The sequence below is a fragment of the Phocoena sinus genome, chromosome 1, assembly GCF_008692025.1.
Source record: "Phocoena sinus isolate mPhoSin1 chromosome 1, mPhoSin1.pri, whole genome shotgun sequence".
NCBI classification, from domain to species: Eukaryota; Metazoa; Chordata; class Mammalia; order Artiodactyla; family Phocoenidae; genus Phocoena; species Phocoena sinus.
In genome coordinates, this window is record NC_045763.1 from 5,892,471 (window position 1) to 5,906,138 (window position 13,668).

Genomic DNA, 13,668 nt, shown 5'->3' on the forward strand with positions numbered 1-13,668 from the left:
CACTGTTCCAAATTTGTAGTTGGAACAGTAGAACAAGCAAACAAGAAATTGAAGCTGAGAGGTTGGTGATTTTGGAGACGAAGCTGGAGATGGAGCAGTTGTGGGTGATGAGAACAAACAAGGAATGGCCTTGGGAGGAGGCTAGTTCAGGAAGACTGAGAAGGAGATCTTGGGAAGATCGAGGAACTGGAAGGCTGAGGTGACCTGGGATGGTGGCTGCGCTGGGTGGTGAAGGACCCTACCAGCTAGTTGCCAAAGTCTTTGAAGAATGAGGGCCAGTTTGGCAAATCAGCCCCTGACAGGTATTTTCAAATTCTTTTGTTGTTGATTTTTGATAGGAAGCCGTGGCAGCAGTATAAACTTTGCCACTAGTGATTATTCTTCTGAAATCTTTCAAAATGGGCAGCAATCTCAGGATGTACAGAAAAAAGAAACATTTCCCAACTTAGCTGAAGAGTCCGTCTGGAGAATGATAGAACAAACCCCTGAGTGCATTCTGATGACGTATCAGGTGCCTGAGAGGTAAGAAAGCATGTTAGAAGACCCACCTTTATATAAGTGTTTTATGGTTTCTTAAGTGTGTTTTTTAATACGAAGTGATTTTTAATGTTTTTATACATATCCTTAGAGAAATGTATTTTCAAATTCATTCATTTGAAGTCAAAAGACAAATGATTTCTTAAAACAATGGTTGTAGTGATAGTGACAATATAAATATGTTATGTGTCCTGAGACAAGAAAACAGAGAGGCAGTGCTTTCCAAGACAGCCCACAGGTACGAGAACGTTTTTTAGAGCCTGGACTTTTTTCTCTCATTCTAAAAGAAGAGAAGACCTAAAGGAAATCTGTTTCTTCCATATGACTCATTAAAACACTATACAGGTATTTTCCATCAAGAGAAAGAGGCCTAGCTTTACCAATCTGACAAAGAAATGAGTCAGTTGTTATATTTTTGATGTGTACGTCACATGCTAACAAGAAATATAAAGTAGATTACAAAGTAAAAAGAAGTGCTGTTCTTAGATCACAAGATAAAGACCCTGTCCCTTATTTAGGACTGTGAAGGTTTTGTTTGTTTGTTCGTTCGTTTGTTTTCAGGGTTAAAGAAATTGTACTGAAAGAAGACCTAGAACACCTGGAAAGCGTGAGGCGGCGGCAGCCGCAGTTTTCTCACGGACAAAGGGAGGAGCTGGCCAGTGTGCGTTCCTGGATTCAGAGCCAGACGATCCCTCAGGAAATAGACATCCAGGTAAGCCCAGTAATAACAGCTGTCATGTGTTGCTGTTTCTCTGCCAGGCAGTGTTCTGGGCGCTTAGTGTACAGTCATCCCTCGTTTTCTGCAGGGGACTAGTTCCAGGACCCCCTGGGGTACCAAAATCTGCGGATGCTCAAGTCCCTCATGTAAAATGGTGTAGTATTTGCATGTAGCCTATGCATGGCCTCCCGTATACCTTAAATCATCTCCAGATTACTTATAATACCTAATACAATGTAAATGCTATTTAAACAGTTGTAAATTCAGCGTACGTTCTATGTAAATAGTTGCTGGTACACTGCAAATTTAAGTTTTGCTTTTTGGAACTTTCTGGAATTTTTTTCCCCAAATATTTTCGATCTATGGTTGGTTGAGTCTGTGGATGTGGAACCAACAGAGAGGGCCAACTGTGCATTGCATGATCCCGCTGAAAATCTTAATCTTCACAATTGCTTCTGTGGTAGGTGTTATTATCCCTGCTTTACCAATAACAACAAAGTGATGTATACAGCTACTCAATAATTTGTACCCTCAGCCCTCTATATCCACGGTTCAAATTTCAATCTGTAGTTGGTTGAATCCAAGGATGCGGAACCCTCGAGTGCAGAGGGCTGACTGTACCAAGTCATTTATATAAGGACTTGAACATCCATAGATTTTTGTATCCTCAGGGGGTTCAGGAACCAAGCCCTCTGCACAAACTGAAGGACAACTGTGTAAGGGCTCAGTTCTTCAGATTTTGAATACAGGTCTTTCTGGCTCCAAGTGTTTTTTTCTTCCACCAGTTGGAATGTTACGGGGCAGTTAGGAGTAAAGACACCTGCTTTCATATGTGATTGACTGGGGAGGAGAGTATAAGATTTGCATGTCAAATATGCGTGCATGTTTGAAAAGAGTTGAATCTCAAGATGTAAGATTCACACCAGAGGATTTAGGATTTAGGATTCATGACGAGCAGGCATTTCTGTGGGAAGAGTATATGAAGAACGAGCCCCAAAACAATTGAAGCAAAAGTATTTAAACAGTTGCTGTCATTTCCCTTCTAATAATAAGGGATGAACGATAATGGATAGTCTTAGATGTGAATAAGTGGGAGAATGAGACACAGGTTGCTTGGCCGGCATCTCACTGGTTTAAACACTTTTCAGGTGACTTCACATCAAATAACCTGCCTGCTCTTGTTCCTTTTGGAGGGCTGTGTCACTTGCGAAAACAGAGACTCGGCCGGTGATGCTGCAGAATCCTGTGGTCCGGATCCAGCAGAAGCAGCAGTTGAGTGACTCTGAAGATGCACCTGTGCTCCCTCTCCAGGCCTGTGGGACAGCTAGACCTCCTTGTGATTCTCTATAAACCCCTGAGTCTTAAATGACCATGAAGTTATCATTGAATATTAAGCTTTTTCCTTCCTGAGTTTTTAACAGACATCATTTTCCTGAAGCAGACATTGTATATAGACTCTTTTCCTTGTCTTTTTCCCCAATGTATTTAAACTGTCAAATAGACTCTTTTTCTAGTTTAGCTGTCCTCTAATGAGATTGGATGACCTCTAAAGAGGTATGTGTATAGTCAAACTTTATTTCAGATGTCACCCCAAATAAATTACAATTAGAAGTATAGCTAGAGGACTCCCCTGGTGGTGCAGTGGTTAAGAATCTGCCTGCCAATGCAGGGGACACGGGTTCGATCCCTGGTCTGGGAAGATCCCACATGCCGCAGAGCAACTAAGCCCATGCGCCACAACTACTGAGCCTGCGCTCTAGAGCCCGTGAGCCACAACTACTGAGCCCATGCACCACAACTATTGAAGCCCACGCACCTAGAACCCGTGCTCTGCAACAAGAGAAGCCACCGCAACGAGAAGCCCGCGCACCACAACGAAGAGTAGCCCCTGCTCGCCACAACTAGAGAAAGCCCGCGTGCAGCAACGAAGACCCAACACAGCCAAAAATAAAATAAGTTAAATTTATTTAAAAAAACCAAAGTATAGCTAGAAAGAGCCCCAAACCTCAGCCTCATTGATTTTGTTCTGTTGTTACATGAATCATTTCCCCCTGTTAGAGACTTCAAGAAATCCCCGCTATGGGCCATGTACCTTTCCTAACAGTGTCCATAAGTACAGTGCCCTCACCTGGTCTTTGCACGGTGACACATCCCTCCACAGTTAGGGTCTGACATTCCAGTTTTCTCACAACGCAACACAGATCACTTCAGCATTGACCAGTATGAAAATGTATTGTCCATTGGTGTACCGGAAATTCCTAGCTTTTGGAGTTGAATTTTGACCTTCATTTTTGTAGGCGCTTTTCCTTTTGATTTTCTACCTCCCACTGAAATTCTCAAAGTCTTAGTTAAAAATGGATCAGCTTAACAATGAGCTTATTCTTTGCAGCGTTTAAATTAGCTTTTGCACGTGTAATGTTAAAACAAAAGAGCTTCTAGCTCAACCAGCTTCTGACTCTTCGAAATTTTTAAATAATGGTTGCAAAAAGTTTTTAAAGTCATGTAAGAGTTAATGTTGTTCTTCTATGCATATGTGTTTAAATGTTGTCTTATCAAAACTAACAGTTAACTCTTTCTTTCCAACCAATTTACACAAAAGAATGTCTCTCAATCCCTGCCAGAGGTCTGATTGGCACTGCCTTCTTTTTGTCCTTAAATAGGGGTAAGTGTTGACCTTAAATAGGGGTAAGGGGCCTACGGGAGGTCCCTAGCCAAGAGGGTTGCAGAATCTGCCACAAATGAGGGCTTCCTGGGCCTGCTGAAGTTGTGTCTTTTAAGAAGTGAGTGAGTTGTTTACATGATAAGTGAGCCCCCTCTTCTTAGAGAAGTGATGTTTCCTTCTCAAACTTGGAATGATGTGCAGTTCACACCCATGTAGATCAGAAGCAGGAACAGAAGAAAATGAAGGCTGGAATAACCTTTTCTCTTTTATATAACATGCAACAAACTAACTTACTTTTCTTTTGTTGTTGTTGTGTATTTTTGTTGTTTTCTTTTGTTTTAGGAAAACACTTCTTCCTTTCAAGTTTTATAGTTTTTTATAAAACGCATCCTGATCACAATTTTGAGAATCACCCTTTCTATCTGCAATGCTGCTGGACTCTGACTTTCAAGCCTCGTAGCTTAGATTTACTTTCTAAAGTGGAACAGACAGCTCTCGAATCTGCAGGGGATTGGTTCCAGGACCCCCTCGCAGATGCTAAAATCCATGGATGCTCAAGCCACTTCTATAACACGGTGGTACAGTCAGCCCTCTGTACCCGCGGATCCACACCCAGGATTCTACACCCCTCCCCGATTCTCCCCACCAGGAATACGGGGGGCCAACTCTAGCTTCCTAGAAGGTAAATCTTTCTTCAGGTGTCAGAACCATTTTCAAATGATGCCCATGACATTTCCTGGAATTTTCTCACTTTAAGCTGTTCCATGCCCATATTCCTGCTCCATCTCGATTGTTAAATGATCTCTGAAGCCCTTGTTGTGTTGGTCCAGTTGTGTGGTATTTTTGCCCTTGGTGAAAAATCAAATTTTAAAAAATGAACCAGCCTGGATATTGTCCATCAGTAGAATCGCCGTGACCTTCTGTAGTGATAACCTTTTTAATTTGTTTAAATCAAAAATGACATGGAGCAATCAGAGGACTGTTCTGCATTTGTGAACATGTTTTTTAAACCTGACCTTCTCTAATATAAGCCCTCTTTTCGATTCTTTCTGGACGTTTGTTTTATCGACATTTGCTTATTTCTTTGCCTTACTACACGTTTAGGGTCAATTTAAAATTGGTGCTTGTTGTAAGCAGATCTATACAACCATTTGTAGTTTTGATACTTTGATAAGTCGCCGAATTATCATGTTTGGAGTTCGGACCATGATGCTTCTGCTGCTGAGGGTGAGCAGACAAGGTTCAGCAGAGTGGCTGCCGCCCCCCGGGGGGCTCCCCCCAAGTTTAAACAGTTCAAGTTTATTGACTTTTTGTATCGATAACTATAGAAATTGGTAATAAAAATGTATACTATAGGCTTCAGTGTTTACAGAAATGTTACCAAAAAGCTGTATTTTCTTGGATGAGAGGTCAGGATTTAGGAACAACAGAATGCTGTGCGAACGGAATCGTTTTACAATTGAGTGCAACTTCATCATAACTCACAAGGTAAATTTAATCCAAATAGAAATTTTCTTTTAACTGAGTTTATAATTAACTGTGAATTTACTTGTTTTTAATGGTTATTAATATTTTAATCGGGTATCCTTGTTAAGCAAAAACAGTAAACGGTATACATGTAAAACTTGAGAAATTTCTTGCAGTACATCAACAAACGTTTGCCCTGAATGTGTATTTTATATCATTGAGGAACATCTGCTGACATTGAGAGACACTGCAGGGTGCTCACGTTAGGATCACTCTGTGTCTGGGTCTGTGTCATCTCTGCGTTCAAGGTCCTGCTCGGTGACAACACAGCATTTAGTCCTCACTTAAGCACTGGGAGGAGCTTATTGGGTTCTGAGCAAATGTACATGTTTTTTACTACCAATTTTTTTATTTTTGACTGTGTTGAGTCTTTGTTTCTCTAGTTGCGGTGAGTGGGGGCTACTCTTCGTTGCGGTGCACAGGCTTCTCATTGCAGTGGCTTCTCTTGTAGCGGATTGTGGGCTCTGGGCATGCAGCTTCAGTAGTTGTGGCTCGCGGGCTCTAGAGCACAGGCTCGGTAGTTGTGGCTTGCGGGCTCTAGAGCGCAGGCTCAGTAGTTGTGGCGCACGGGCTTAGTTGCTCCGCGGCATGTGGGATCTTCCCAGACCAGGGCTCGAACCCATGTCCCCTGCGTTGGCAGGTGGATTCTTAACCACTGCGCCACAAGGGAAGTCCCTTTAATACTAATTTTAATGCCTCGTTTGCAAAATTTAGTTATCAAGATTACTCTTTCAGATTCTGTAGAGTGAACCTGTGTTTCACAAAGTCTGACTGTGGAACTGGCAGCAACAGAATCTTGGAATTAAAATATGAATCGGGATCCTGAAGCCAACAGGACTTGCTAAATGTTACACCTGTCGTTTAAAACAACAGCAAGCCAAGAAGGGAGGAGAGCTCAGTGTAGACGGGACGTGTACTCCTCCCACAGGGACCGTTCCGGTACCTCCCATGAATGATCTCATTTAATACAACCACGAAATGAGCAGCGTCGCTGCCCTCATTTTCCAGAGAAGGACACGGGGGTGGAGAGCGCTGGATGGCCTGGCTGGGGGCTCACAGCTGGGTGGGAGCAATGACTTGACGCCAGAGCCCCGGCTGTAAGAGCAGCTGCCTAGTATCACAAAGCGGGAGGGATTTGGGATTCTACGGCGATGGAATCCACCCTAAGCTCTTGCTGGTGTCATAAACGTACCGGCACTCGTGCGGCCAGAGTCCTGTGTTAGGGAACTGGATTCAGTTGAATTTCAGCAGCGAGCGATGCCACAGCATCCTCACGGCCACACGTCAGCATGTTCCTGAGATGACGCATCCATCCTTCAAGCTAGAAACAACTTGCCTACAGATTGGTTCTTGATGTCTTAGACAAGGAAACGGAAGGTTTATCAGACCTGCGCTCTAAAGAGATTTTGGATCGTTGTTGACAAGATCAATACCGATTATGTGGCTGTTTGGTGCAGACCTGACCCTTCATTCCTCCTGAGTTGGGGGTGTGATTGGCTACAGAGCCGAGAAGGGGAGCCTGGTGTTCCCATGAGAAGTGCTGTCCCGCGGGCATGGGCCGTACTGGGAGCTGCGTGGAGCTCGCGGGTCTCAGCTCCATACTCTCTATACATAGATAAGCTACGATGGTATAGATGTATTAAGAGGATAAGTTAGTATGTGCACACACGCACATGCTGTTTAAAAATTAACAAACCAGGCTATATTTCCATTCCACAATCTTAAATCCCACCTCAAGTTTCTTCTCTAAGAAACAGAGGAAGTTATTTTTCTAGTACTGTGCTCCTTGAGCTCACAGAAACTGACATCAAACAAGCTTCAGTGTTAAGAGATTAAAGTTTTCAAGTGTTCAGTACTTAGGTTAACTAAGGGAGAGGGGATCGGAGTGTGTGGACGCCCTCCTTCAAAAACAGAGGAGAATTCAGACTGTTCCCAGCCCTCATCTTTAGGCATCCTTCACTTTGGACGCTTTTCCAAGCTAAGATACTGATTTTTTTTTTTAAGTAATAACTCACGTTATTTTTAAGGGTTGAGAGGACATCATCACTAAGATAATGTAGGTTAAATGATATGTAGTTTTACTGTTTTAACTAAAATTTACTTTTATGATTTTTTTCTTCTTAGTATTTGCTTTTCATTTATTTGTTTACTTTTAAACTTTTAGATAATTCTTTAAAGATAAATTGATGGATAGATTTTCAGGATATCTTTATAAGTAAAAGAAACACTCATGATATTTGTAAAACATAGAGGATTTATTTTCCAAATAATAATGAACAGGGTATAGCTTGCCTAGTTTTTCATCTATACTGCTTTCAAATCAAGCGTTTTTTATTTACTTTTTCTAAGACGGTTGGTTTTGAGTTGCCTAGTAGATGCTCATGTCACTTCAGACACAGTATTTCCAGAAGCATTCAGAGGGAGTTCCACGTTTCTTGTATGGCTTCCTGATTCTGGCTAAAAGGTGACTCAGTAAAATGTTAGGATCTTGTCCTGAAAAAGCCTGAAATTAAAACAATCCAAATAAAAAAACAGGTTATCAATGAATCGAGTCCTACACACACTAATAGGAGCCTTAGTTCCTTTAAAAAGTGTTTTCTTGCTGTTTTATTGGATAGGATTGTGGTGATCGCCCAGCGTGTAGGTTCTGGAAGGTCTCCTTATGCCCTACCTGTGGTGCATCCAGTCTGTTTAGCCCTGTGATGGCCGTGAATTTTCCTAAACCCTCACTGGCCTATTTCTGTTTAAATCTGTCCGTGACGTGTTCTGTCCATTTACTGTCTTCTCTGTAAAGGAGGCCTTTTATTTGCCTTGAAATTAACTTCTTTAAGCATGGACCCTTACTTTTTTTTTCTGGGATTTCATGAGCACGTACTAATCACCTTTGTGATTTTAGAGTCTTTCATCATAACCCTTCTATTCGGAACAATATAAACATCTGAATGATAACGTTGAATGTAGAAGCCATCCCCGTCCCCTTCTGGATGGTTTACCTGCCCTGGGGCCTCAGGTGATGTATGCCATCTTCAGAATTGAGGGATTCCAGAGTATATTTTTATAAGGATGGTAATGGGTGCTACACCAAAAAAAGGTGTCTCCAGTCAAAATATTTGGGAAATGCTTGGTTAAAATTAAATACGCTTATCTCATTTCCTGGAGGCTTTAACATGCTAATAATGTACATAAAGATATTACCAGGACGGGAGAGGGGCCAGAACCCAGGGCATCACTGTAGGCTGGCTCGTGGGACTGGTATACCTGGAAAGCCCTTTAGGAGACACTAATGTAGAGTTTGAGGGGTTGATAATGATGAAATACAGATTTTTCTTTTAGTGTTTAAGGTCCTCCATTAACTGTGCACCATTTCTAACCATTTAATATTGTCGTTCATCAGTCCCAATCACAGTCTGTCTTCTGCACCCAAAACGATTTCCTTCACATTCTGCTCTATCACACATATGACATCTCAGGGTTTTGACCGTGTCTTTCTTCTATTTAGACATCATCTGGCAGTGCTTGTCATACTTTATTTAACGTGCGTAAGAATCACCTGGGGAATCTTGGTGAGATGCAGCTTTTGATTCAGTAGGTGCTGGGGGGCGGGGGCTGAGAGCCTGCATTTCTCACAAGCTTCCACATGACACCAGTCCTGCTGGCCCTCGGACCACGCGAAGATGATCAATGACACAGCACAAGTGGATGACAAACTTGAGGGCATCTTAAGCTCATTACAATAATTTATCCAAAATGGACACTGGATAAGTTCTCGTTGCGTCCACACTTATATGGATCAAACTTTGGAACATGCTTTGAAGTAATACGGACTGACCAGTTATTCTAAGGTGTGATTTCTACCGAAAATGCTCGACTGGTTCATGAATTGAGGCTCCTCCAAAGTCACGGCATAGCATGCTCACTTTTGTAACGTGATTCTCATGGTGGAGCTACTTACCTTTCTCACACTTCGTCTTGGGTAAAAAATGTTGGTACCGAGATCTGGAAAACAGTATTTTGAAACCATTCGTCATCAGATCTATTATTTCCATTTTACACTTGTCTTATTTAAAACGCACAAAATAGAATATTCCTAAATCACGTCTAGTTTCTGATTTTCCTTTTTTTCACGCCACGGTGATATTTACCTGAAGGAAGATAGGCAGGCACCTGGTTCTTTCTCGCTTCCAGAATTCACAAAGGGCACTGCATTTTCCTGAGTTAGCAGTTCAGTAGTTTATCAAAAATATTTTATAACAAGTAAAATTCTTTCTACTAAACAAGGTCTATTAAAAGACCCCATTTTGTTTCCAGAACGTCCTGAGCATTTCTATCAGTGCTGGGAGGAATACCGTGACAGAGAAAGTGGTGAAAGCTGCCATGTCATGGATTACTTTGTGTGCCACTGTGCTGGGCATTTTACCTGCATTTTCTCATTGACTGAACTTCACAATAACCCCATGAGATGGGCATTGTTATCATTCCGTTTACTGGTTTAAGAAACTGAGGTACAGGTAGATTAAGTAATCGGCTTAAGACTTGAGTAAGTGGGAAACCAGGACTGTAAATTTCATTTATTGAAAACTGGGATAATGCCCTCCTTCCCCCCAAAATAAAAGTCCATACAGAGAACAGATATACTGAGGGGCCAAACAGAGCAGGATGCTTGGAAGGAGTTGCTGAGAAAAAGAAAACAGAAGATGTCAGAGGAAGTCTTTATGCCCGGAGGGGAGAGCGTTGGGTAACTAACTCATTTTATATAGTTGATCTTTATATTCCAAAATAGGATTTTACCTCATCTGATTCATGAGCACAGGGAGTTAATTCAGTGGCAAAAAAATCAGACAGGCTGGGGGTTTCCCCGGTGGCGCAGCGGTTGGGAGTCCGCCTGCCGATGCAGGGGACGCGGGTTCGTGCCCCGGTCCGGGAAGATCCCACATGCCGCGGAGCGGCTGGGCCCATGAGCCATGGCCGCTGAGCCTGCGCGTCCGGAGCCTGTGCTCCGCAACGGGCGAGGCGACAGCAGTGAGAGGCCCGCGTACCGCAAAAAAATAAAACAAAACCAAATAAAATCAGGCTGTAAACACAATCATTTTACCTGCTTTCCTAAGACCATCTCCTGTCTCTGCACCTGACATCTCTGGCAGCATCTGCAGAAGGGAAGCTCTTTCCAGCTCATCCAGAGTTGATTCGACATCTTCAGGTGCTACACAGAGTAGAAATAGATATTAGCAACTCAGCTGATTCTTCAATCACTTCTGCTCCTATTGCCTTTTCGGGGGTACCAGGGACAAGGAGATAACACTAGAAAAACTTCAAATGCTAAATTCCGGGTTTGTCGCCAGTAGTATTTTAACCAAGAAGTAGAAATGCTACAGTCCAGTTCACAAGCCAGCAGAACAGGAAATCAAGCGTGTGACTCTCATTCTGATTACTCCTGCCTGTGTGGCCTTGCCAGGCCGCTCACTGCCTTGAATAAGAGGGTAGCGCTGAGCCACAGGGTCAGTGAAAAAGCACTTCCACTTACAAAGTGATTCTTCCTCATTTCTATTTACCTACTGCTGCCTTTTGCCTTTTGCTTTTAGACATATGGGTGGCGAAATTGGAGTGAAAGGAAAAATGAAGGAGTGGTTTTCTAAAAGACGGGATTGTTAAGGTTCTTCCTGTAAAGCAAATAGGATGGCATCACCTCTTATCTGCCTGGCCTCCAAGATTTAGGCACAATTGTCAGGAAAGAGTCAGCTTTAAAATACTCTTTAAAGAAGTCGATAGCAACAATTTCAGGGTGAAATTTGGTCAGCTTAGTGGCATAGAAGATGCATGGTAAGTGTGTGCAAGGTGTGTGGGAAGTGAGTGTGAGGTCTGGTGAGCAGACTCTGGACCCTGGCAGAGCAATCTTGGCCAGGTGCTGCAGTGGGGAGATCGGAGCTTCTGGGGAGTCCTGTACTATCCACTTGCTTCACTAAGGCTTCCAAATCCTCAGCTACAACCTTGATTGGAAAACAAAGAGCAAGCCGTTGTGAAGGCTTCTGGGCACATTCACAGTACTTCTGAAGAATATTAATGAGAAATCTATAAAATTTGGCCACACATCAATGTTTATGTGATGAAGGATCATTTATGGAGAAACAAGTAAGTGGGAAAAAATTTCAGGTAAAAACGCTAATGTAAGCTGCCACTTGTTAGAATTTAAGTGAGGGGCTTCCCTGGTGGCGCAGTGGTTGAGAGTCCGCCTGCCGATGCAGGGGACACGGGTTCGTGCCCCGGTCCGGGAAGATCCCACATGCCGCTGAGTGGCTGGGCCCGTGAGCCATGGCCGCTGAGCCTGCGCGTCCGGAGCCTGTGCTCCGCAACGGGAGAGGCCGCAGCAGTGAGAGGCCCCGCATACCGCAAAAAAAAAAAATTTAAGTGAGATACTATACTCATCTAAGTTTGGAAAAATCATAATCATGATATGTAATTTTTTGAGGATGACAGTAATATCTGAATGTTCCTTCTTGGTTTCATCTTATGCTTTTCACTGTTCTTTATTTTAAATAGCAGAGATTCAATAAAAATGCCCGATTTAGCCATTAAGATGACTGCCACTTACGAGTTCAGTGACTGTGGAAGTTGACTGATAATGCATGAATTAGAGCTTGACAATTATCAGAAAGCTGCTTGAGAGAAACTTTAGAGAGTAGAAATTATAAAATCAATGGCTTAGAAGAGATTTTTTCGTTTATTAAAAAAAAAAATGTCTAAAGTACCACAATTAAAGACAAGTTAAAATGCTTATGAACCTAGTACCCAAGCACCAACCTTTTCGTTTCTTAAACTAAATTAAGAGCTGACAGCACAGTAAGTATCTGCTTGACTGATACACTTTAAGAGAATTCAACTCAGAATTGAACTGAATGAAACATGAATCAAAAGGAAAACATAAATGTACTTGGAAATCTGTGTCATCCCTAGCCCCAGCTAGTCACTTCTTTATTTTTTAATAAACATTTTTGTTTCATATAACATGTGTCAGATGATTACTTTTTAGCTTAAAATAAGATACAATAAAAATATTTTACCCTATAATTGGAACAACCAATTCTGCATTCATCCAGTTCATTTAAAATAGAAACGAAAAGCAATGATGTTTTAAATTTAGTGCCATTTTCAAAATTGAAAAAAAAAAAGAAACAGCTGATCAAAATAACTTAGAAATATAGAAGTGACATTAAATAAGCAAGGTTACCCTTCTACTTTTACATTTTAGGAAGGAAAAAAAAAACCGTATCCATTACTGACTCTGAGATGTGTTGTAAGGACCCTCAGAATTCTTTTCATAGCTGGGACTATTAATTTCACAAGACTCCTTTAAGAAAGAATATTCATTCTTATCTCTAACATTGCATTTAAGACCCTTGAAGACTCTTTCAAGACTGACATAAGGGAAAGAAATCATTTTACCTGAGAGCTGCAGGGGCTCTTCCCTGGAGTCAAGGACAGGAAGAGACCAGAGAGGATTAAGCATCCTATGAAAAGCAAACAGCAGGAGACCAGCTTATACATGATTGGCAGGAGACCGAAGTCTTCCTTCTCGGCTTCTGTTTGTCAGAACTCTCAACTTGCTTCTTCTCGGGGATATAGCTCAGTGGTAGAGCATTTGCCTGCAACTTGTTCCTTCTCATTCTGTGATCAGCGATTATATATATTATCCTATGACCTCATATCATCCCCTACAAAAAAAAATAGATAAATTTATTGGCTGTGAAGGCGGAAAGACAATCACTTTGCATTGATGTAATTTTTCAAAGTAGCAACTCATAGACAATAAATTTACTGTCTTGTTGCCTAGTGTACAAAATAGGTATTAAATAAAGAACAGTTACGTTTATAAATCTGGCAAAAGGAGTAACTGAGAGCAATAAATCATGAGTTAAAGAAAGGATAAGACATGAGTTGGAGTGGCCAAGGCAGAGACATGGATTTATGAGTCCTACCCAGCAGAAGTATTGTGGAGCATGGCAAGAAATGTGTTGCTTTCCTTTTTTTTAATCTTTTGTGGATGAATAGATGAATTGTCATATTGTTTTCGGGGCTGCCATGCCTGAAGAATGACAGTGTGTGGAATAAAACTCAAAACCAGTTATTTGTTTTTAAAAAGTGAAGATAGGGCTTCCCTGGTGGCGCAGTGGTTGAGAGTCCGCCTGCCGATGCAGGGGACACGGGTTCGTGCCCCGGTCCGGGAAGATCC

General features: G+C 42.0%; 2 protein-coding genes across 9 annotated transcripts in view; one reads left to right on the forward strand and one right to left on the reverse strand.

The window, feature by feature from the left end:
- PER3 (period circadian regulator 3) overlaps positions 1-4,965 on the forward strand; it is a 63,919-nt gene extending 58,954 nt beyond the window's left edge. For 6 of the 8 annotated variants that reach the window (XM_032641218.1, XM_032641212.1, XM_032641186.1 and 3 more), the window contains exons 19-22: positions 339-522; positions 1,099-1,249; positions 2,449-2,526; positions 3,855-4,965. In XM_032641218.1, the coding sequence (XP_032497109.1) occupies positions 339-522; positions 1,099-1,249; positions 2,449-2,526; positions 3,855-3,884 (443 nt within the window). In that variant the 3' untranslated portion in view covers positions 3,885-4,965. Of the gene's footprint in view, positions 1-338; positions 523-1,098; positions 1,250-2,448; positions 2,527-3,854 lie in introns of those variants that run through there. The other 2 variants (XM_032641192.1, XM_032641226.1) reach the window with 2 other exon arrangements.
- Positions 4,966-6,125: 1,160 nt separating this feature from the next.
- UTS2 (urotensin 2) lies at positions 6,126-12,983 on the reverse strand. Its single transcript, XM_032626927.1, is given in 5 exon segments — positions 6,126-7,955; positions 9,399-9,440; positions 10,537-10,644; positions 12,882-12,944; positions 12,947-12,983. Coding segments are annotated over 5 exon segments (372 nt in total). The 3' UTR covers positions 6,126-7,833.
- Between the last annotated feature and the right edge of the window lie 685 nt (positions 12,984-13,668).